The 25,805-nt window shown below is 39.8% G+C and overlaps 1 protein-coding gene across 1 annotated transcript; it reads right to left on the bottom strand.

Annotated features, from left to right (window-relative positions):
• Nucleotides 1-7,041: 7,041 nt before the first annotated feature.
• Nucleotides 7,042-25,445, bottom strand: LOC121952978 (lissencephaly-1 homolog B). Its single transcript, XM_042499870.2, has 11 exons — nucleotides 25,257-25,445; nucleotides 15,992-16,278; nucleotides 14,598-14,682; nucleotides 14,404-14,478; nucleotides 13,901-14,107; nucleotides 11,915-12,083; nucleotides 11,384-11,486; nucleotides 10,907-11,135; nucleotides 8,775-8,876; nucleotides 8,527-8,683; nucleotides 7,042-8,376 (listed from the first exon to the last, which is right to left on the bottom strand). The coding sequence occupies exons 2-11, from the start codon at nucleotides 16,021-16,023 to the stop codon at nucleotides 8,303-8,305; spliced, it is 1,233 nt and encodes a 410-aa protein (XP_042355804.1). The 5' UTR covers nucleotides 16,024-16,278; nucleotides 25,257-25,445; the 3' UTR covers nucleotides 7,042-8,302.
• Nucleotides 25,446-25,805: the final 360 nt, after the last annotated feature.

Raw genomic sequence — 25,805 nt, 5'->3', positions numbered from 1 at the left:
TTTCCCATAACTACAGAATCGGACGCATCGAATCATAAGCGTACTTCACCGTCGTTTCCGCGCGGTCGTAAGCCGTTAACCGTGAGCCTTGATGGGTCTCCATAATACAACCACGGTTAGGCCTCCCAACTCAAAACAATGACATTACACCCATCATAAAATCAGTTTAGAAGCTCCTGGGGGAAAGAGGACTCGTGGTGTGCTCGCCTTTCTTCGTGGGAGTCGTGAAAATGAAGTCCCGTCGTCGTCGGCGGTCCTCCATGTTTTCGTCGCAGCCGCTGGCCCGCAGCGCATGAAGAACAATCAGGCGCCAGCGAGCCAATCAGCGCTCAGAACAACAAGGCATGGTGCTGGTCCACATGGGCACCCGCCCGGCCCGAGCGCGGCTCATTTGCATGGCGAGAGCGTGACTGGCCACCCTGCTGTCTCGAGATCAGAGCTGTCAATCAAACGGCGAGGGGCGGGCTTTACTATACTCTGTCTGAGGGTGATGGTGAGGAGAAGCAGCTGGCCGAAATGTACTAACGTGATGATTATTCAGCAGGCTACGTTCAACATTCAAATTTGAGAGGAAAGTTTAGAGATTTCCACTACTATTAAAAAATATGCATTTCAGTTTGTGGAGTGAAACTGTGTACAGTCTGAATGTACAGCAATATCCAAACATCATCCAATTTAAAATTAGAAATAAAGATATTTTCACAAGGTAGGGGCGTAAGGGAGGGCTTTGAGAATCACCAGGTGTTTACATGGATTTATATGTAGATAGGGATGTGGATTTGTTTGTACATGGGTATGTGAATATATTTTTATTTTCTATATAAATAGTTTATTGTATATCAGATGTACTGAATGAAAATAAAACAGTTGGTCAGGATTTGAATATCTGCAGTTAATTGATTAATAAAGTCTGTATGTATGTGTGTGTGTATATATATATGTGTGTATGTATGTATATATATAATATTTAGATGTAGAGTGTATATGCGTATGCCGATATATATTGGATTTCTATAGGGGATTTTTTGATAATAATTTAATTATATGTTTAAGGGGTAGGATTAAACAAGGTCATACTTCTTCCAACTCTTTTTCGCACACGGAAATTATTGATGGCATTTATTGCTTTGTTGGGTTTTTTTTTTCATTTTTCTATTCACTTGATTTTTAATGTTTTTTTTCTGTTGTAGTTTATGTTTACAGAGTAAAGACATCAATTAATCAATTTAAAAAATAACCAAAAACTTTTGTATAAAAATCCTTCATAATGTTTTGGAAGCATATATTGAGGTTAACATATAGATCAACAGCTATTATGTGATTGTGCAATAGAGGCTACTGTAATTGACAAGCTAAAATTTACCAGTTAAAATGTTGTTGTCACTTTATGAGGGAAAAAGAAAAAAACCCAAAAGAAATAAAATATAATATGGAGTTGAGTGGCAGCCAAATGACCTTAAGAATATGTCTAATCTGTTTATTAACTGTTTAAAAGCATTCATTATTAGGACATTTGTAAACACTTATGTTTTTAGTTATTATTTTTACCACAATACTTCTCTTTTTAAGAATGTATCTTTTCACTTCCCCTCTTGCCAGTTAACTGCATTTCTTATCCAGATTTTCGTTTTTATTCTCTCACCCACTGTTTCTATCTCACACACTGAAAAGTGTTGCATCACAAGGATTTTCTCTTTCTCTGCAACTACTCATGGTTTCCATGTGGTATGGTGCGTGTAAATACTGCTCTGCTTCTGCAGCATGTTGTGCCTTCTATGCCGGGACTAATGCTAGATGTGTTATCTATTATTTGATTATATGTAGCATGCGATGTAACAGCAGTGGTGTTTTATGCAATATATCTCCTGCCACCCAGAGGAAAATTCAATATAATCAATATTTTATGTTTAATATTACAGTGGTGTGTTTGTCTATACACTGTATACAGATGCAGGCATGTGTGTATGCGTTGCTGCATGGTAACAGTCTTTGATTGGACACTGCTCAGTCATATACATCCTTTACCACATCACAGGGTCTGACTGTCTCGGCCAATCAAAGCAGCAGCTCAGAGGTACATTAGAGCTGGCTCCTCCACGCCACGCGTCCTGCCTGCACATACAGACCTACTAACACCATTACTATCTCTACCGTAACGCCACGGATTAGCTTGTCCAGATATCCTGGAAAAAAAGAAAGAAGTACCTTCTAAAAATGGGAAACAAACATGTGTGGGTGTGAGGGGGGTATGAGTCATTTTGCAACAGGCTGTATGGCAGGATGGATGACAGAAGATGAATCAGGCAGGAAAAGGGGGAGGAGGGAGAGAATAGGGAGGGGAGAGCTGCTGCACATGGTAAGCACATGAGCTGCATGAAAAAAAAAAAGCTGTAAGGATATTATGCATACACAGAGGAAAAAAAGGGAGGAAAAGGAGGAGAAGGGGGTGGCTTGGAGAGGCACGGACGGTGGGAGGGATGTGAGGCTGGGACGGGGCTGACCCAGTTAGAAGTGCTGCATCACTGGTGAATCTCGAGAGCAGAGACAAAGAAAAAGCCGAGCAATACAGGAGACTTTAAACAGAGAAAGTGAGAAAGAAAGGAGATCAGATGGCAAAGAGTGTGTGGGGTCACAGACACGATCGTTCGTTTGGCTTTGATTAAACCAAAAACTTCAGGGGTGGTTGTGGTGCTTCTCAGTAGCAGGTGGTTCTAACATTTCTCATGCACAAATGGGGAAGAATTAAGACATATTTACAATAAAAAACTGACTTCCATAACCCTAAATTTCAATAAAGGTGGTATACAATGTCACCCCTGACGTGTTTCTTTGGTCAGTTTCCATGGGTGAAAAGTTCTCTAAACTTCTTGGATAATTACAATTGATTAGATTCAGATCTCAAATGTAACTCAGTACATTTTACTCAAGTACTGTATTTAATACCATTTTGAGGCACTCATCACTCACTTTGTATTTTCATTTTATACTCCTTTCTTCAACACTATGTTTCAGACGTAAATATTGTACTTTTACTGGACAGCTTAAGTTAATTGCAGATTTGGATTATTATTACAGTATATACTCATTAAATGATTGATGGTCATATTTTTGCACTTTCACTTAAAGGGACAGTTTAGAAAAGTCCATTGAGAAAAACAGTGATTTAACATTGTAACGGACTGATTGAAGCAGCAGTAAACCATCAGCTTACATGTTCAGCAAGCTAAAATTATTGTTTTATGGTGTCTGGTGGCTTTGACAATAACTGGCTTCCCAGTTGAAACGCACTTTCTGACAGAGAGGTAAAGTGGTGAAAATACTCTCAATATAGCGTACATGTATGTTATTAATTTATTCAGGTTGGCTCCAATGTTGGACTCCAGCCTGCTTCTCCAAACTGTGGGTGTGCCGACTGACATCTACTGTATGTAATACACTGACTACAGATAGGTACTCCATACAACCCCACTTCAAAAAATTCTAAAATATCCCTTTAAATAAAATGTTGAATGCAAGACATCTACCTTTAATAGAGTAAGTCGTATTGCTAATTTTAATACATCTGAGTACTTCTTCCACCCCTGCAAAATACTTAATCGAACCACAATGTAAATTACAAATACAAAAGTCCTCGACTTGGAAAACATGGCTGAGTTAAAACTGTCATCATTTTGAAAGGTTTCATCTGTCATTGTGGAGACATAATATGTGTTTCTCCTCTCAGACTCACGATTGTCAGATATATTATCTTTTCCATGACATCCATGTGACCACTGCTCACTTGTGAAAGGAAGCAGCAGGTTTTTTTCCCTTATAGGGACATGGACCTCTCAGCACATGCTACCACTAGAGAGCGCCGCATCCTGCATCAAAACTCCTGCAAAGCTGCTCCAAACCTCATCCCATCGTCCTCCTCAGGCTTTGCAGGGATTAGGACGCTGGTCACGTAAACTATAGTGGGACTCACGTAAGCTATACTTGGGATGACACACAAACCTATATATTAACGCAGGCCCTGCAGCCGTCTTAGCCTCGCTCTGCACTTGGAACTACTCCTGTTTGTAGTATATGTTAAATAAAGAAAATCTAGCCCGCTGTGTGAAATAGTTCAAGCCTCTGATAGAATCAATAGTGCTGCATCTCAGTGAGGCAGGTCTGTTGTTCACACTGACCTTGAAGCCTCTGGACACTTCCATATCATGCCAGCTTATCGGGAATCAATGCTGGCTCATAACGCTCTGCTGCGCCTTTCACTTTCTCTCTTTGCTATAAATCTGTATTAGTAATAGTTTGTCAGATGGAGAGAAATGGGTGACCTAGAAGAAATATAAATGAGAAAGTGAGCTGCTTCTTCTTCTTCCCTGTTTTGATGCCTTTAGCTTGCATGAGGGGAAAAGTGTGTGCAAGGCATGAGAGAGTAGTGGCGGGCGGATGTAGGCCAATGTTTCTACTCCAGTGCCTCTGTTGAGAAACAGGAGTTTCAGACTGAGACAGGTTTATTATCCTTTCATTAACCCTTTGAAATCTGAGATTGGTTTGATTTCATTCTAAAACATGGGAGAGAAAGGTGACCAACTTTGCAAGAAATGTCCCACAAATTACAAAAAATTAGAGAGGTTACGAGAAATTTATATAAAAACAAATAAATAATTAAAATTAAAAAAGAGGGTAGGATTATTAGAAAAGTATCTGAAAAGAAAATAGGGGAAAATGTCCAGAAATATATATATTAAATTATAGTAATTTATATTTTAAATTGTGTCTCAGAAAAAAATAAAATATATAAAATATTTTTATTTTCAGCAATTTTTCAGGACATTTTCTTTTTTCAAAATATTATATTATATTTAATACATTATTTTTTGCTTATTTTAAGGTAATATTATTGTAATGGGGTTTTTTTTTTGCTCATTTCTGGGCCATGTCTTGTTAAGTTGCTCATTGCCTTCTCCCCATGTTTCTGAAGGAAGTCAAACCAATTTACTCAGGTTTCGAAGGGCTAAGTCCCATGAAGCCACATCTCTGCACACACATTTAGCTCCCCTGTTTCACTCCCTCATACTGTCTTCCCATTGGTAATGTCCTTTTACTACATGAAATTTGTGCTCTAATAATTTTCCTTTTCGCCATCATTTACGCTTTACTCCGCCGCTCTCTATCTCCCCACCCTCACAGACCTGCAGGACGCAGCAAGGTGTGGTGCCTGCACACTTGCCATCCTGGCAACTGTTGCCAGGATACCACAGAGCAGAGAGAGAGTAATTGCTGTGTGGGTGAGTGAGCAGGTGTGTGTGCGAGCACAGACGTAGGCTGGGGTACCGTACATAATTGATAAGGGGGCCTGAACTGTCCCTGTTGCCTCCTGATGTCTTTGCCTCTCCAGTCTGAGCTTGCAGTGTGTAACTGGTCTTCACCTGAGGAATAAATGTCAAAACTTATTACACTGCTCTCTCCACAACACACTTGACATCTTCAACCACATTCTCATCTTCTCCAAGCTCATCTTTCATTTAAAAACTCTACTACTAGGTCAGGACTGATCTGTTTTTCCTTAATTTGAATCAATAACAGCAATGGCAGTCAGTCTGCTCAGATTAAAGTTACCTAAAGACACTAAGAGGCCACAGTGAAGCAGCAGACCAAGATCTGTGCACCAACAGCCAGTTATACATAAATAATCGCTGTCTAGAGGAGCAGTTTTCCAGTTTTTGTCTAGTGACCTATTTCTTTCTCAACACTTTTCTCAGATGATTTAAAGGAATAGCACTCACACAAAATTACATTTGAATGTCTGTTAGTCTTCCTGTGTTATGTCCAATATGTTGGAAAACAGCAACATATTGATTTATTTAAGGACTGAGGACCACCTTTGACAACAGCAAACTATATCAAAACATCCATTTTCAAACTCTCAAGCAACTTCTACTTCTTATTCTCATTGTGTGGGTTAAGTAAAGTAGTAAAGTGATCAGACCCAATTTTTCAAATTAAAACTTATACTTAATTTTTTTGCATTTAGTTAACATTGGTCTTCATGTTCTAAACTATTTGCCCAATTGAACCAAATTCTACATTTTAGTATTATCAACTGTCGTGGCACCACAACCTAAAGGAGAGACATCATTGCTTGAGAATAATCTTACAACTAAAAGAAAAACAGAGAAAACTGCCATAGTCTTGTGTTGTTGATCAGTTTCAACAAAAGTTAATGGCAAGTGCCTGTGTGCTAAGCGAACCATATCAGGGTAGCATTTAAATGCTGCTTAATAAGATTAAATATGTATTTCAAAATGTGAAAGAGTTAAGAAGTTCCCTTACTCTAACATGCAAACTTCTAGTTTAACAGCTACCTTTAAATTGCAGTTATTCAGATATCAAAGACTGACTTGAATGCAAAGTCCAAAGTGTCTACAGGTATCAGAGACATAATTTTAATGACACTTTAAAAATATTTTTTAACAACTTTAAAGACTGATTTTTTACAAATCATCTTTTTCTTGTTTATGTATTACAGGTAAGTATTGTGGTAGGTAGTATACATGTGGTTCACTGCAGAGGTAGGTTTCATGTAGGACTGTGGTTATTAAGAGTTAGTTATGTTGATATACATGTTGCCAACAGGTTAGTGCAAATATTTAGTATAGTGGCATTATACTGCCATGACTTTCATGCTGAAGAGCTGAAATTGTTTCAAAAGTAAATCAAAAGATAGATGAATGGTAAAATGTTTACACAATATTCTTGTTGAAACCTCATAAATCTGAATTTAAGACTATTTAATGACTTTTATAATTGAATTTAAGACATTTCAAAGCTTTTTAAAGACCAGCAGACACCCTCGCTGTGCCTGTGTGGTCACACAGCTCCTGAAATCACAGGTACATTTAACGTATTTAATGTGAGATGAAGTGAGAGATGTGCTGCAGTGTCTGACCTCACTATGAAACTGTGCGCTGGTAAATTCTGTCAGACTCCTCGAAGCTTTCCTTCACCTTATTTCACCTCCTTTTCCTCAAAAAAAAACACAGACAAATAAATTACTTATATTTACAGAATTTTATTTCATTATGTTGCAAACAATGACATCCAGATATATTGATACACAACTTTTACTGTGCGTGTATGTGCATTTGTGAGTGTATGTGTATGTGTGTGTAAAGAGAGCAGTGAGACCACAGAAAGCAGAATGAAAATCCCGTGTGAGGGAGCCCTCAATGGGTTAACAAGGCAGAGATAGCGAGCAAGAGGGCACTGGGCGATTCTCTGGGGCAACATACACACACACACACCAACCTCATAAAAGGTGAGCAGACTTTTTCCTCTGTAAAACACACTTTTGCTATGGGCCGTGTGCCTGTGCTCTCAGCAGCTTAGGGATCATTAAGGTCCTGTGAGTGTCTACTAGAAAGCAAGTTTGTTAAAAGAGATGAAGTAGTATGAATGAACACAGTGGGTGAGAAGCTTTGCCTCCTCTCTCTCCTCTGACCATCAGAGCAGAGACGGTGGAGCGATTCTCCTGTCATAATATACAAACACGCACACACTCACACAATGTATACACACATGTACACGTGCACTCACCCACAGAACCTCGTGTGATTCAACTAGGGAGCTGCATCCGGCTTAATTTTTCTCCGACTTGTTATCATTTTCTCTTGGACAGCTTCCACTCATTCTCTTTTATGCTTACTTCCCTCACACCTTCTCTATCACCATCCACGCAGTGACAGACCACAACAATAGAGGCATGGAGTAAAACAAAACTAAACAAAACCTAAACCCCCTCAACAAGGGGTGCCATTGGTTTTTCGTGCACTGTCAGTTAACTGGAATCCACCTGCGCCAGCACACAAGGATATTTACCCTTTGACCTGACAGGAAGTCATGACAACAGTATGCAAATTCGGCAAATTTAACAGTATACAATTTTTTTTTTTTGTTTGATTCACCATGCAAGGAATACTTCTTATCTTTTTGAGTGTGTTTATGTGTCAGAGATTGCGTGACATTTATTAAGCGTACCCTACATCCAGAATAATTTACATAAAAGGACAATAGTCATCTTAATAGGGCTGGACTGATGTAGGGGAGGAGGGAGGGAGAGGGGAGCGGACGGGGAGGAGGTAAAGCGCCATGGTCAACTATGGTTTGGAGTGCGAGAGGTGAGGGGCTGGGCGGGGTGTCAGGACAGGAGGAAGAGGGCTGGGGTGCAGGAGAGGGGTGGGACAGATTAGGGGGGGGCTTTAGGGCTGCTTTTGGAGTTGGGGTTGGGGGCAGGAGAGGGGAAGAGATGGAGACGGTCTCAGCGGCACTCCCAGACTTTGACTGTCTGATCGACGCTGCCTGTCACCACGTAGGGAGCAGTCTTGTGGAAATCTGCAAGAGAGGTTAACATTTGTTCAGGTATGCTGCATTAAATATGAACTCAATAATTTAAACCATGAGGCTGAAATAAGTCTAATGCGATGTACAAAGTGACCAATTCAGTTTTGTTAGATGTGAGACGCTTTTATCACTGCGTCTTACCCAGAGAGGTAACAAAGTGTTCATGGGCACACAGGGTCTTCATGCAGCGTTTGTTCTTGTAGTCCCAGATCCTAATGGTTTTGTCATCAGCACAGCTCACTATGAATCTGCCTCCAGGATGAAACAAAACCCCACGTACCCAGTTGTCGTGTCCCACCTGAAAAGACGAGACTGATTACACACCACTGCCCTCATTCACTGGCAGCAACGCCGAGACAGTCATAGAAATTATCGTTTTGACGACTCACCAGAGTCATAAGGCAGATGCCAATGCTGACATCCCACATCTTAATTGTTTTATCTCTGGATCCAGAGAGAAGGAAGGGGCCAGGTTTTCCGCTCTTCTTGCTCTGAAAAACAGAGACACAGGCAGGATGTAAGAAACAGAGACTAACTACATAAAAAACAATACAGCAGTCTGTCACTGAGAAAATGTTTCTAAGATATGAAGAGATTTTCATGCTCCAGAGGCATGGCTTTAAGGATGGCAATGTCCGTCAGTCCAGATGAACTTCCTGACTTTTCATGTAGCACCATCATAGGGTTCAAATCTTAGGGGCCGATCACACCGAGACACATCCCTAGAGAAGCGTCGCTAGCAAAACCATTGTTTCCCTATTCCACTTTTGGCCACGTGCACACAGCCCCACTCCACAGGCGCTCCCAGCTGTTTTTCAAGAGCGCTTACAAGGCATTTTTGGAGATGTCTCTCAATGTGATCGCCCCCTTAATTTGTCCATGACATTTGCGTTATGACTAAATACAAACAAAACAAATGACATTCCAATCAGCCTCAGTTGTACTTTGTGCTTACGGCTAATTAGCAAATGTTAGCGTGCTAACACACTAGGGGGCTGTGTTCACTAAAACATTTTTTTCCTGAGGCCAACTTAATATTTTTTAAGTTCTTTGCAATGGGAGCACTGGGTATTTACACTATGCAACAAACGCCAGCAGCGTGATGAGGCTCTGAGCATTTATTCTGTGCTGAATGCTGCCTGTTTGGCGTTCCTTCTGGTCTCCGTATGTCAAAAAATGTTTAACTGCGTTCATCACTGTCACTTTTTACCCAACCGTTCCATCATAGTGGAGGAGGGACAAATAACGCAAAGATCAACCGTCACAACTTCCGTGTACAAGTGCTGGACAACATTAACGGAGGAGAAATGTGTTAATTTAACTACACATTTTCACAGAAAAAATTTCGGAACTTTTTTTTTTTGCCCTACTTGCATATAATTGTAATTTTAGCTAGCTGGCCGATATGAAAGGAGAGCGTGAACGTAGGGTAAAAATGAACAAACGTATGTTTGCTGCAGCCATTCCTTCATTCAGAGCAAGTACACCAACATTTTTACTTCCGCAGATGTTCCATATGATTGCAACCAGACGCAACCAAAGCATTTCCGTTGAAAAAATATATGCAAGGTTTTGTATAGAGCATTGTGCAATATCTGATGTAGGGTAGTTACTATGAACTGACCTGTGCAGGGTATGTTTGCAATTGTTATGTGTGGGGTATAGCACCTCAGTGAAATTATTTTATGTAGGGCGTCTGTGGTGTATTGATTGGGGGGGATACTGTGTATTAATTGTAGTTTGTTTAGATACGTGTGTGGCCATGTCTTTTATGTTTCTCTCGACCTGGTGTATGGATTCAGGGAAGATACTGTGTTAATTGTAGTCTGACTGTATATGTATGTTGCTGTGTTGCCAGTGTCTCTCATATGTCCAAGACAAATTACTCCTTAGGGAGACAATAGAGGCTAATCTTATCTTATTTTAAAAATTGCTATCAAATGCTCCCAGCTGAGCGTTTCCTGAGGAGTACCTGGCGTTTTTAGGCAGGAAAAAAAACGCTTTGGTGGACACAGGGCCTGAACAAAGATTGTAAAGATTATGGTAAACATCATACCTGCTGAAAAGCATGTTAGCACTGCCATAGTGAACATGTAAGCATAATGATGTTAGCATTCAGCTCATAGCTTCGTTGTGCCTAAGTGCAGCCTCACAGAGCCGCTGCCATGTCTGTAGACTGGGCTATAAACATAGATTCAGATATGTAAATGCAATGTTTTTAAAAGTCTCACAAGATAAGATTCACAGAAGTTTTCACTAATTCTTCTTTACAACTCCTCCAAATGTTCAAAGATGACCATCATCAAAAAAGCCTCACTGGCTTCACTGAAACAGTGCTTCTTCTGCTTCATGTTACAATTTTATTTAATAAAAGTTTAGTGATATCTTATGAGGCAATCACTGCTTCAGTGCGCATCGGTCGCCTTTGCTCTACACAATCGTGGGAAACCCTCCAGCTGAACCCAAACATACACAAACATCCTCTGTAGGTAAATGTAGATCCTGCAGCAGCTGTACATACCTCTGAGCCTGTGGCCTCCAGGATGGTGGGGTGAGCACTGTCAGGGGCCCAGGCGATACACTCTACAACATGTTCATGCTCCCGCAACTCCGCTTTGCACTCCTTCGAGGTGACCACCCAAACACGCACTGTCTGGTCGTTGGAGCAGCTGGCGATCAACGAGCCGTCCTGGTTGGGACGCACCATCCTCACCCACTCCCTGTGGCCTGTAAATGTCTTCACACAGTACCTGTAGATGGAAATATTGAAAATAAATTCAATTATGAAAGAGCAGCTTTTAGCATAAATTAATCACAATCTCATGCAATATTATCAAGGACAAAATTAAAACCATAGGAAGGAAGATAGAAAATATGGAAATTGGATATAGGAAAAAAAGAAAAGAAAAAAATATGCTCAAAATGTAAAATTACATGAATCCTAATCTCTGCAAGAGCTTTAGGGGGGAGAGTTGAAACGAGGCACCCCCTCACTTACCCAGTGGCCACCTCCCACATCTTGATGGTCTTGTCTCTGGAGGCAGACACTATGTGGTCACCATTTGGCATGATGGCTACAGACGACACATTGTGATCGTGGCCTGGACGACACAATCAAGAGTTCAGTTGTGTAAATTGTCCGAGTTCAACTCAATATTTAAACCACTAAACCAGATGAGCCCAAAGTCACAGTGTACAAAAGCCTTTGAGATTTCTAAAATAAAACTAGCCCTTCATTAGAAACAACTTGGTGTTCAGTTTCTAAAAAAAAAACTAAATCCCAGAATCAGAAAAATAATTTATACTTATTTCTAGTGAACTGTAGCTACATGGACATTTTCCAAATTTTAGTGCAAGTCTTCTTGAGTATCATGAGTCTGTGATAAAACTGTGTGCTGTGTGCTTAAAATAAAGTCTACAGTGACTACAATATATGTAAATCCATTTGCTGGGTCCATTTGAAAGCAAAATAATGCATAATTCCACCATATCAAATACTTCAATTTAGTAGTTTATAAATCTCTCTTACCATGCATCGTTCGGATGCACTCAAACCCCTGAAAGTCCCAAAGCTTGATGCTCATGTCAGCTGAACATGAAGCCAGGAGCTTTCCCGTCTGGTCAAAGGAGATGTCCTGCACAGAGTCTGTGTGGCCCTTTAGGGTTCGCTCAAAGTCTCCTGCCTCATAGTCCCACACCTAAAACACAGACAGTGACAGTCAGTCAGGGAGGCATTTCAGTCTGACCTAATTATCAAACAGAAAAATACCTGACTTAAAATCAAATGTGACAATAACATTTTAATTAAGTCTAGTGGCCTAACCACAAATATTGCTATACTGACATAATTAAGTGTCAAGTCCTCGGTCGTTTCATGGCTGTAAAATCAGATGACTATTTTTTTTCACACCACATTCAACAGGCAGGATGGGGTGCGGGTTACATAATGTCTTTTGACACTTAAGACGTAGTTTCAACTGTTAAACACAGTTTAAATGGTTCAGAATATCCTTTCAGAAAAAATTGTGTTATATACATTAAACATTCTGCTGACATTATTTCATCCATAAAAGGCCATGAAGGAAAGAAAGATGAGTTGAAAGAGAAACAGATTTGCATGTTTCCCAAGGTGCTGTGCTCTGGGAGTGTTGCCTCTGACAACACAAACATCAGCCTATCTCCACATAGATGAGCAGTGACAAAGCAGAAAAAAGAAACTGAGGAAGGGGGGGCAGGGAGAGAAGGGGGGAGGGAGGAGGAGGATAAAGGGAGGAGGCAGGGGGGTGAAAAGCGTGTTGAAGCAGAAGCGCTGAGGATAAAAAGGGACAACAGCCTCAGATCTGCAGTACTGCTTTGATCTGAGGGGTCAGAGCTGCAGAGGCTGTGTTGTGGTGTGCTGAAACGCTCACTGATTTTGTCTCTAAATGCTGCTGCACGCAGCCATCGATTTAATATTCCTGCTACAGACACATTTTCAAAGCAGCGTTGTCCTTAGAAACAATTTGTCCAAGATTTTATATTATTTGAAGGTAGCAAAAGGAGCCTTAACAGTTCTTGAGTATACACAGGACCTCTCAATGGACAGATTGATGCATAATATATCAGTGTTATAATGCCGTTGTTTCTTGAAATTGACAGATATATGGCAGTGTTTTTGAGGCACTATTACAGAATGTCAAGATTGTGCCGTCTTGGTTTTCTTAAACTTTGAACTTTTTCTCTTTTTTTTCAAAATGATCATATTGTATTATCACACAATTATGCAATGTATCGATATCAATTCTCCCTGTGTACTGTCACACATTGGTAGAGAGTTGCCAGTTGCCAGATATAAAAGCCCCACAGTAAACCCCAGCGTCTGCTCAAACTGCCAAAAAAGTATCGATCATTTTGGAGGCTGCAGTGATGTGAAGTGTATTGAAACAGAAAGACAAAAAATAATGATACCATTCATGGGGTTCCTACAAACAGGGACAAGTCAAATTCAAAGACTTTTTCAAACTGTTTTCTCCATAACCGTTTGTTCCAAGAGAATTATGCAAATTTGTAAAGGAGCAAACATGCTTCCAGGACCTAAAATGAACTTATCCTTAATTCCCTGGTTATCATTATTCATTGATGTGGTTGGCAAAGGACAAAGAAGCAGTAAAAGTCCTCCCTGCAACCAACAAACTCAAAAAATCTATTTGACAGCCCCAATACCACCATCATACCACCCATAGGGCACTAGAAAGTAATTTCAAGCAGTGCCATTCTTGGCTTCCATTTAAAACGTTTTCTAATACATTTCATAAAATGTTTTATCATTCTGCTCTCCTCTTAGTTATATTTAAGTGCTTTTTCAAGGACCAAGTTCAAAAATGTCTGATTTTCAAGATATTTTAAGGTATGAACCCTGTATTCATTCAGTGAAGTATTAAGGCAGGGATGTTGTACTGGATTGCATCAGATGTAGCTTAGCTGCATAAACTTGGAGCTTCATGTGTAAACCCTGTTTATAAACAAACACACACACCTTGATGGTAGCATCCTCTGAGGCTGTGACCATGACAGAGAAGACAGGGTGGAATATGACACGTGTGACCGGAGCACGGTGCCCGCTCAAGGCGTATCTCTCTGGGGGACGGGGAATCCACTCCTTGGGGTCTCTCTTCTGGCCCACTGGTCCTCCATGTGTCATCTCCTCCTTCGCTTCATTCAACTTTGACTCCAGCTCCATCACCTGAGGCAGGGTGGCGAGTCAAGGAGAGGAGGAGTCAGAAAAGAGGTAGCAATGTCATTATCACACTGTCCATCTGGAGGCTTAGATTTGTAATAAGATGAAATAAAGGTGTTTTTGTATTTCCTTTTTTCTAGGATGGTGATGTCACACAGAATGGGCATTACATTACATGATGTACAGTATTTGTTATGACACATGGCCATGAGATGAGTGTACACACGTGAAATGTACAGTATTTATCAAACAGCTCTGGCAAATTTAAAATACACTATGAGCTTGCACACAATATTCCTTACCTTCTTCTGTAATCTGATGACTGAAGTCCATTTCTTTTCCAAAAGCCCTGCATACTTTTTATCTACCTCTTCATTCTATGAATGAAGAAAAGAAAAGACACTGAGAAAGGGATCAACATTGTTCTTCATAAAAATTACTGTGCAGTATTTTTTGTCATTTATGTTGTCATTTTTGTGCACCTGCCTGTCCTTACCATATCTATCTCTGCCTCTTTCTTGAAGGTGGAATAGGCCTCCTCGTATCCATTGGAACGGAGGTAGTCTGCTATAGCCCGGTTTCTGTGAAAAAGAAGAGGAATTAAATCGAATTTTAAAAAGGTTTTGGGTGTTACCCTCTGCCAATGCAAGTAGTCGGTGTTTCCTTTGATTAGGTGCAAAATTGTGACAAATGAATTACATTAATTTAAAAAGTAGCTCCACCTTAACAGAAATGCTGGTTCCTCCTTAAAAGAGAGGGGACCACACCCTGTATAACAGATGGGAGCAACAAGATTCAAATTTCACAGTTCCAGCTTAAATGTCAGCAAATCTGAGTGAGGGCCATAAGAAATAATCCCTCAGAGAAGAATACAAAACGTAACAACCGAATCACTGGGAAACTGTTCTGTGCTGCTATGGAAACCATAGACTTGCCACAAATAGAGAACACTGTGTGTGAACGACGCAAGGACAGCGCAACCATAAGCGCTTAAAAACACAACCATAAATATACGTATAGACTCGCACACATACACACAGACACGCACACACACACAGACGCACGCACGCACAACCACACATACACACACCGCTAAATAAATGACTGGGACAGCTCTTGTATGAGATGAAGGGTGAATATTTCATGAGTAACGGTGCTAAATTTAGGCTGCAGCTTCAGGGCCACTTTGAACGTCTGATAATTGTAACCCTTTCTGTTATAGACTTTGAATATAGGGTGGTACTGGCAGCAGGATTTCCCTAAATTTTCATTTTCCCATTTAAGTTCTTTTTTTAACTCATCAGAACATTAAAAAATCCAGATTTTCTTGAACAATAAGGGAAACACCATGATGAGAAGATAATATGTGTGCTCTTATATGCCGTCTGCACTGGGGTGTTTTGAACTGGGGTGCATACCGTGAGATCATCCAGGCACAGAGCCTCACACATCCTCCTCCTCCCCATCCCCCTCACTTCTTTGCCCATGTCATGTGGGTTATGAAATATTCACTAAGTAGCTATCAAATGAAGCACCTTGAAGCTCACTTCTCTCCACATTTCCTCAATGATCCCACATTCTTGTAAAGCTGTGCACTTTCTCACAACATCAGCATTACGCTCTATTGGAAGACTTTGCCCAAACAGCAAAATAAATTCCCGTTTTCGATCAAGAGAGGAAAACATGTGATGTGCATTCGTGCATGAGGTCAAACTTCGAGGCATTGCTAAAAAGTCTACATGTATGTTAACTTAAACTCAAGTGTGTTTTTATCTACAAGTCTGTTCTTGTTTGCATGAGTAATGAGCACACACACACACACACACACACACAGAGACAGAGAGACAGACACACAGACACAGACGCACACATTTACATCCAGGCACTCACAGTTCATCTCTTTGTCTCTGTGACAGCACCATGGCGGCTGCTGTTCTCTCCCTCTTGGGGGAGGTGAGGGTGAGGTGATGTGCTGGGAGGTCTGCCTGGGAAGTTTGTGGTGAGGAGGTGTCCGATCCCTCAGTGATGTTTCTTCCTTCAGAGACTCAGGGGTGGCGAAAAGTGTGCCACGCAGAGGGAGGTGAACTGGAGATGAAGCTGTCAATCAACTGTTGGGATGAAGCTCCACGACTGTTTACTGGCCAAAGTCTTTCTCACTGATGAGACCTGCCCATAACCTGATGAAGAGAGAAAGGAGAGAGATGTGAGTAAAAACAAATCAAACATACAAAAATAGTAATGCTGCGTTCACATTATGAGCAACATAACAACAGCTTGACCAGCTACATTATAGCAGTCGCTGCGGAAGTGTTGTTGGTACGCTCGTTACTAGAGGTCGACAGCTCATCTGCCTGACCGATTATCAGGGCTGATATTTGGCATTTTGCTGATTACCTGTATCAGCGTTTTATTTTAATGTTCGCAGATAAAATTATTTATTGATCAAGTGTGTATACTACACTCAATTCACAATATTGGTTGACCCCTACTCATTACTGTAGTTACGTCGTCGCTGACTTGTGCGTGCATGCTGTTTTCCACAAAGAACCTCGACTGAGCATCAGCTAAAGTTTGTATTACGCCATGAAAATCTCTATGCTTATGATCAGTGTCTGAGCCCTATTTTGACATCACATTTCGTCATCCCCTATCATCCCTGCATGCGCAAAGAGGGACAGACAGCAAACATGGTGTCAGCTAACTAAGCTGAAAAATGCAGCTAAAATCAAACCATATGACTGGCTGACGCTTTATCGCATCATTGGAGTGCTGAGAAAAGTTGAAGCTAGCTCTACTTTCATTTGTAGCGTGGCAAACCCATCAGCAGCGACTGATGGGTTTAGACGTCAGTCTGATGCTTCATGTCACCAGCTTCCACTGAAAATGTATTGTAGCCTGTTGCTTTTTCACTCGTGGTGTGAACGCAGCGTAAGAGAGACTCAACTGATGGCAGCTGAAAATATAAATTCTAGGACTGAAAGAGAAATTAATGATTACATTTGGTTGACAACTTTCTATATGAGTAGGTTACAAGACAAGTTATTTAGAAAATATCTTCTGAAGTACAGTTTAAATGTTAACAAAAGAATATTAGATCACAGAGGCAGAAAAGGAGGGAAATACATCAACTTTTCAGTAAACAATGCTGGGAAGTAGGGTAAAAGCCATCGTAGGGGCTTTTTGTCATCCTCCTGTTCATTTTTGCACAAATCAAATCCTTTACTGCTGCAACAAAATTTACTAGATTACATAAATTCCCAAGTAAACTGAGAAAAACAAATTAATGTAAAAATGAAAACTAAAAAAGCAACTTTCTTCCTTCTGCACACCTGATCTGAACCTCTGGATGTTGCTTAAACAGTGATACCTTATAGAAGCTGACTTTGAACTCATTAATGTATCTCAGATGTAATCTTTTGGCTTCATCAAATGTGCAAGTGGTAAATGCTGACTTTGCCTGTGGATGTTTAAAACACCTTCTCTTGTTGATCTAAATTTTGTGACCATCCCAATAGAAGAGCACAGCTCATCAACAGCACACGCTGACAAATCAAAACACAACATTCGGTGATTGTAAAGCTAATACGACTACTCATATCCTGAGCTTCCACACTGCTGGCACCTGGGGCCACAATAGCACTAAGCTGCTTAGCGGCCAGACCAGACAACCTACAGAGTGTGTGTGAGTGTGATTGTGTGTGTGTCTCTAAGTGATAGAGACCACAAGTCCTCCACAGAGCTGACAGTGCAATGTAAAGAAGGGACGGGACGGTGGCTAACAGGATTAACCCCCGACACGGAGAGAGGACCTTGACAGCAAGCCGTCCTTGTCTATATTATTGTCTGGTGCATCGTTCTGGTCTGTTAAACCGTCCCTTGCCAGTTGCTTCTTCTAAACACAAAAGACTCCTCCAAGAAAATAAATAAAAGAATGATGCCCAATTGGAAACTGGTCACAGCATTTCCATTTTTTTCCTGCATATATTCCTACTATGCACATGAGCACTTGAGCCGTTCCTGTTGGTGAGAGCCTGGCAGCCGAGCAGACAACAAAACATTTACCCAGGGACATATCTGAAGTGTCCTAGAAAGAACTCTCTTCTCTCCTGCCTGCAAACATGATGAGCGCTCTGAGCTGACAGGACAGAGCTAATGATTTTAGCTGAACAGCACTCTCAGCATGGTTCAAAAATAGCCATTTGACCAAACAGACCAACCTCCAAACCATTACATAACCGAGACAATCTCTGTAGCCTCTGCACCTGCGCGAGACTGCTGAAATTCACCAATCCGTGTTTGAAATATATATTTTTAGAAAGAACAAAGAAATGAATGAACAATCAATAAACAGTCAATAAAAGAGTATTGCACGAGTCCTCCAGTTATCACTACAAAAGGCAAATGTACAGTTATCTGGGTTTACAGCTAAACAGTGAGAACATGGTCAAAGTCATAAAAAGGGTTCAAGGTCCTGACTATTTATCGGGCTTATCAAAAAGAAGTAATGGAGAGAGGATTTGTTTATAATCTGTGCAATCCTTCAAACACTCCTTTTCTCCTAAAATGCAACAATTGCTTTTGATTAATTTGCCCAAAGATTATACCAAAAGAAGAGGAAAGCCTAAGCGTTTACAATGTTCTCATAAAATATGCATCTGCTCATGTATGGACAGCACCTGTGGTCAGTTCCAAGTGATAAGCACAAATTTTTGCTTGGGACTTCGACCTCCAGATACACTTTATTATTTCAGTATATGTCAAATTTCACATCTCTGTCACACAAGACGGTGCCTTTTGACAACATTATACAGATTAGGTGGTCTGGGGTTCAGCTTTGAAAGACAGTGGTTTAATTTTTAATTAGTGCTGAAACAGTCAGTTGACAGAAAAATAGTTGAATATACAACGTTGAAGGTGCTGATTCAAATCTATAACGTTAATAATCTTAAATTATAGATAGGACATCATATGAATGGAAATTCAACTGTGAGAACATGACTTCAGAATTAATGTAAAGCGATCAGAGGGAGAGAGGACGTTAGTATCACTCTGTTGGAGTTGGGAACTACAGAGCCACACAGCTGTACTGTGGTGTTACAGACAAAGTGGCGCTCCTTTTACCTCACAACTCTGCAGAGAGAACTCAAACCCGACACCAGACAAGCCTAACATCAACTTACTCATGAAATTACAATTTATTACTCTAGCAACAGTTGATTTGACCTGCCAACCGGCATTGTTTGTCACTTTGACAAGTGAAAGCAACGATCACTACCAGCTAAAATAGAAAGTTGTTTCCTGAATGTTTTGTACATTGATCTTAGCAAATAAGACAGAAGAGATAAAAGCTTTGTTTGCGTCAGACTGTCTGTATAGTAATATCATGGATGTACAGAGAAAAATTATATTTTCAAATGTCATCAAATCATTCTTCACATTAAAACCCTCTAGCCTCATTTTCTTTTGCAAATGGATAATGGTAAACTGATATGGACAAAATATAGGTGTACAGTCAAGAAAGGATCTGTTTTTTTCCCTGATACAGATCATGAGTTTTTGGTTTTTCAGCAAGAATTTACAAAAAAGACCACCTGTAAAACGATGACCTGGTGGCAGGTATAACCATCCATCGATCTGGATTGATATATCAATTCAATTAAGCAATTTGATCAATGCAAAGTGTAAACATGGATTCATACCATCATCTGAAGTATACGCCTTTATTTTGAAATTCTGCATCACCGTCAAACAGCGGCATGCAGATGATGGCAAGGAGCCAGGAGGAAGACGATGAGGATGAGGATAACGCTATTTACTAGGGAATAAATCAGCAGCAGATTTCTGAGAAAATAAGGGTCAACAGACAGAGCATGTCATATGCAAACAATGAGGTTACTGGATTAATGGAGACGTACTGTATCTGCCGGGCTGGGCATCTCACTCCGCTAACTTGATGCAGCACCACAGCAACATTAACATTAGCGGCTCTGTTTCAACAGTATCATGCTGAGAAAACGTGCATGCAGGTTGAAATTCAACTGTGCTGTTCTGTCAGGAAATGCAGTAACTAAAACCAGCAGTGAGTAAGTAAAAGTATAAATAACACATGTCAATACATGTCACTAACCGTTTGGCAAATTTATGCAATGTAACAGTGCTTAAGCTAATACTGGGCGATTAGCAAAATAACTTTTTTTTTCCCCCTTGAAAGCGGGCAGTTATCACTGAGCCGGATTTTATACTTTTGTTGAATGATCTTGTTGTTAATCTGTTTTATGGCTGTTGGGAGAAGGTTACCTTCAGAGCTTTAACAGAGCCCTGACGTTTTAGGAAAAAGATCATAACTTGGGTTCAACTGGAAACATTTCCTCCAGAAAGGTCTTTCTGACAGAAAGCCCTGAAAGTTAACTGATCCCATGTGCTGTTTGTGTGTTAGTGGTGTCAATTTAAAGTAAACTTTCCTGCACTTAACTGGTTACCCAATCATTAACAGCATTTATATGCTGCTTTCATCTTTTATGACCAAAAGCAAATAAGAAAGGGGCGGCAGCTTTTCTGTAACAGATTGTGTAAATGTGGCATATGATATCGTTTCATATCAAATGCAGACCTCTGAAATGAATTGAAAAGAATTAAAATCTGTTTGCGACAAATATCAAATATCAAATTGTTGCCCGAAGTATCAATGTAAATATCATGATGGAACTGGTGATTTACACCCCTAGTGGCAGGAATAGCATACCCTGACGAGAAGGACCTCAGTTTGAACTCTAGTGTGGTCATGCAATAAAGTGACATATCTCTGAGCAAGAACTGACCCCAGCCTACACCTGGGGAGCATGACCAGATTGAAAGTGTGAGCAAAATAGAGGGGAAATGACAGTTTTCCCCCTTAGGACATAAATACATAATTTATTTTTAAAAATTCAACACAATGACATCGCGCTGGCCAGAGTTTCAAGCTAGGGGTTGTCTTTATAACCAAATGGAATTAAAAGGAATTAATTTTATGAGAAGGCCAGTGAAGACCTGCAGTTCTTATCATGTACAACAGATGAAAACCATTGACACTCCAAAATACGCTCACCAATTTTGGGACAGCGACCTGCAAATAGTGCTGGGCAAATACTAAATATGGTTGTTGATCAATCTTCTGTTAATACTGTGATAGGATTGTATTTTGTTACCATTCAACATATTTCTGCCGTCTAATACAAATTTAATAAACAGATAAATAAAAGAACCAGATCGGACACAGCATCAGCAGATACTCAGTAGTTAATGACTCTGATCTGGCTAATGGTTAAAAAAAAGAGTTGATCAGGGCATCGTAAAGGAAAACATTTATAAATTTACTGACGACACCTGTCCATGTGGAGGATACACAGCATGACGACCACAGTTCATTTATCTGCCACTCAAGAAACTGAGATGTCACTGGGAGATCTAGCGGCCTCCCATCTCTCTGTATCCACTTAAAATCACAACACAGACAAAAAAACCAACATGCCTCTCCTACTCTCTCAATAACTACCAAATGTAACCACACTGTATCTTCCTGGCTTCAACTGTGAAATGTAATACGGTGAACAGATGACCTGATTAAGCTCCCATTAGGTTACAATAAAATATCAGTGTTCTGAGTAAAGACATCTTCAGATTCTCTCTGAAGATTTTAGCCATGATCAGCTAAACCAGTAGCATGTTCAGCTGTGATGTGACACACACTTAAACGCTTGTCTCCCAATTAAGAGCAGTTTCAATTCTGGTGTTAAAACTGCAACATTCAGAAATTGATTCTAAGATGTTTGATCCTCCAAGGAGACCATCTGACTCCATGTGCAGGGCTCTCCTCAAGATTACTGAGTTACATATCATTGTAAAATGTATACCTTTGGGTTGTCTGACTGTTAGTTTAAAAAAGCAAACAAAAACAAACCAAGCAGGTGGTACAACGTTGCTCTGCAACATAAACTTAGCTGAATGATTACCAACATTTTTACTTAATCTATCAGTATTTTTTTTTTTCAATTATTGTCAATAAAAATCCAGAAAAAAAGATTTAAAAAATATCCAACAAAGCTTTCTAAAGCCTGAGGTGATATCTTCAAAATGTCTTGTTTTGTCCCAGTAACAGTCCAATATTCCTTTTTTTAAATTTACAATGATACAACAGAAAAAAAGCAGTACATCCTCACACTGGAGTAGCTGAAATCAGAAATGATCATTCCTGCATGATATTTGACTTAAATCATCAATTAATAAAAATAATTTCTGATTTATTTCCTGTTATTCAAATAATTCTTTTATGGGCATTTATCTTTGTCTTTGAAATGCTTTCATAACTAACTAAATAAATAAATCCATATAAACTGTTTAAATTATAGTTTCAGCCTTTGTGGAGGGACATCACTTTTACATCATGATTACAAGTAGAGCCACACGGTTTACATGTCTTGACTCTTTTCTTATGAATTAATTCTCAAGTCAAAAAAACAGCTATGAGACCAATCGATCGCAGGCATCATTTGTGGCTGCATATCAAGCTTTTAGTCGTCATGTTTGTGTCAAGCTGTTGTTCAGTGCTCCTCCTTATGGGTGACCTTCAGGCCAAACAAGTCCCTGCTGGCACAAACTGAACCACGATGACAATGGTTGATTACAAATCCTGTAACTGTCAGCCTATACTACTTCATGACATTTGTTTTAATTAGTGATGTGTCCTCATAGCAGGGTTTAATGTGACTGCCCAACAATAAAAACACTCACTTTCAAAGTTTCTCAACCTTCATCTTAAACATACTGCTGCATGTCATCAATGCAACCAGTCATGATTTGATGTGACAAGCCAGTGACAAAATTTTGAAACAGCTTAGACAAAATATCAAAACATAATACCAACAATGTTTGATTTTCCATGCACCTGTACTTCATCTGTGTGATTATGATGCAGGGTAGGCATTTGCTATAACTATTCTTTTTTTTTTTTTTTTTTTTAATTTGGTTCTTTCTTTAAGCATAGGTTTGACTATATAGTACTTTGGCATGGATGTCTATGTTGCTTTCTTGTTATGTTTATGAAGTGTTTAAATATAATATGTACAAATGTTGTATACTGCTGAAAAAGGAAATGCATACTATGTATTGGTGTTGATGGAAACTAAAAAAAACAAAGTTCTAAAAAAAATATGTTTGGTTTTCCAATAAAATAATAAATATTGTACTTAAATAAGCAGAGCTCTGCTGATACTTGGACAAAAAAATAGAGAGCGGGGCAGCAGACTGAAATTCAGCAGAAACAAAAAAACATTCACTGCACTGCAGACACCTAATTGAATTCAAAACATCTAAATGATCAAACCCAAAGATACAGAAATGCTTTAAAAAAATTAAGCTCACATAGAATATTTTACCTACTGTTCTACAGACAAGGGCCCTAAGATTTAATGCTGTATAATAGCTGCTACTGAACAAGTAGGCACTCACTTAGGCAGTTAAATTGAGCTCACGAGACAGATTTGTTCATCTCATGTGAAATCTGTATAGCTTTTGTTGATGAACAGTATTTCGTACTGATACTTGTCAAGTCTCCACCCTGATTGTGGTTCATCAAACCTTGGTGGATAAGGAGTATGCGGTATGCATTAAAACAACCCATATTGGCTTGTTATCAACACAAGATGTCAAGATATAATGTGACAGGGCAGTGACATAATGTTGAAATAGCTCTGACATCAAAACATGTTTGATTCCCCAATTGAATAATAAATATTTTACTTAAACAAGCATAGTTCTTTTCATTCTTAGAAGGATTTAAAGTGGGGATGGAGGATGAAATGTGGCAGAAATAAAATATTCACTGCACTCCAATCAACTTTCTGAGTTAAAACATCTAATAGATAAAACCTCGAGATACAGGAGTGCTTTGAAAAAAAAATTAGTTAATATAGAACATCCTGAAATACACCCTGAAAGGTTTACAACCTATTATACAGACATAGGCCCTAATATTTAATGCTATACAGTAGCAGCTACTGCACATTTAGGCTACTGGGAATTCAATCAGACAGTAAAATACAGCTCATGAGACAGTTTTGTACATCTCACGTGAAATCTGTTCAGCCTTGTTGATAATCAGTATTTCGCACTGATCCTGGTGAAGTCTCCACCCTGATTGTGATTCATCAAACGTTGGTAGATTACCTTAGAGGAGCTTGCAGTTTGCATCAAAACCACCCCAATCCGTGTAATGCTGCTTAAATATTTAATAAAACAGCACTGAGTTCAAAATCTGTCTCGAGTGACGTCTTTCCAAGCTTCGATGGCCACAAGGGCAAAGTTGCAGCAATGGCTCAGCAACGCCCTTTCCAGCTAACGTTAGCTTAGCATGATAACGTAGACGTTAACCGGAGCTGTCACTTTGAGCAAACTGGATTTACACTACCACAAAGCCACCACACCAAAACACACAAAAGGGCGTTGGTCCACACGGACAAGTGGCTAAACAGCACCGATTATTGCTGAAAATAAAATAAGATGTAACCGTTGCAATTTAAGGGGAATTGGATGTGTAACCCAAGTTTGATTACAGGGCTAACACAGCAACGTTAGACAACACTAGTTTAGCTGTTAACGTTATTCACTGAGAATTTTCCACAAACAAATAGAGTCAACGGTCAGCATTTGATTTACGCATTTTCTACCAACATTATAATATTTGCTGTGAAAAATACGGCAGCAGGCTGACAGCACCTTAGTTAGCTTAGCCGGCTAGCGTACCACGTTAGCTCATCCCCAAAGAACTTCCATAAATAGACGCTGCTAACGTTAGCCAAATGCTCAGCTAGGCTTCACAACAAGTGTCTCCATACAAACCACGTACTGACCGAGAGGCGCCGAACTGCTCTTGAGATGACAGTCACATTCACCCTCGTTGAATAATATCACAGATAGATCATCCAGACACGCAGTCTCGAAATCGATGCTCCTGTGAATGCCAACTTTGCCACTTAGCCTAGCTTAGCTTTCGGCCTCTCCGCCATTTTGAGATCGGAACTGGAAAGCGCAGACACTGCAGGCAATTCGTCGTCAAAAATAACAAGTCTTTCAAGTGCCAAAACAAAAATGTGGCCGCGTGTAAAAACTAACAACTTACCCTCTGACAAATGGCCATTCTCATATCTCCTCGAGTGGTCTAAAACTGCGATGGGAAGCCCTGGTTTTGGTGTGGTACTGTGACTTTTCACATCACCCGGCACGGTCAGTCAGATTTTTTCTCCTCCCTGGTGCCGCCGCATTCGCCCGGCCCAGGCTAACGGTCGCGGTTGGACATCGGCTGCGCGCACGTTGAGGTGAGCGGAGGCGCGCAGCGTGCACCGCGTTCACTCTTGAAACACATAAATCAGCTACATTGTGTTTTTATTTATTTTACAGCCAAATTTTAATTTGAGCGATATGATGTGAGCATCTCAACTATTTTATTATTCATTGAAGTTGAGTGTTGTAACTGAATGTAATGTTGATATTTATATTTCTTTGTCTTTTTTTTATTTTACTGTATGTTGTATTTCTATGTAATCTTGGTGTAAATGTTTTTAGCATAACTGTTATTGTATGCACACTATTGTATGTAACTTTGATATCTTTTTTCCTCCTTTTCTTTTCTAAAAGTTGGAAACTAGCAGTAGCTATAATTAATAACAAT

The sequence above is a fragment of the Plectropomus leopardus genome, chromosome 15 (genome assembly GCF_026936395.1).
Source record: "Plectropomus leopardus strain MGB_pleo_1.0 chromosome 15, ASM2693639v1, whole genome shotgun sequence".
In the NCBI taxonomy this organism is placed as follows: domain Eukaryota; kingdom Metazoa; phylum Chordata; class Actinopteri; order Perciformes; family Serranidae; genus Plectropomus; species Plectropomus leopardus.
The sequence above is the reverse complement of the archived record's forward strand: the minus strand, read 5'-3'. Positions and strand labels throughout refer to the sequence as shown.

What these genes read in the sequence shown, in the direction of transcription:
- LOC121952978 (XM_042499870.2), bottom strand. Translation starts at nt 16,023, where the DNA reads ATGGTGCTGTCACAGAGACAAAGAGATGAACT. An exon ending in CAGAGGATGCTACCATCAAG is followed by an intron (nt 12,084 to 13,900) that starts GTGTGTGTGTTT and finishes TCTGTGTTTTAG; the next exon opens with GTGTGGGACTATGAGGCAGG. An exon ending in GCATCTGCCTTATGACTCTG is followed by an intron (nt 8,684 to 8,774) that starts GTGAGTCGTCAA and finishes TCGTCTTTTCAG; the next exon opens with GTGGGACACGACAACTGGGT.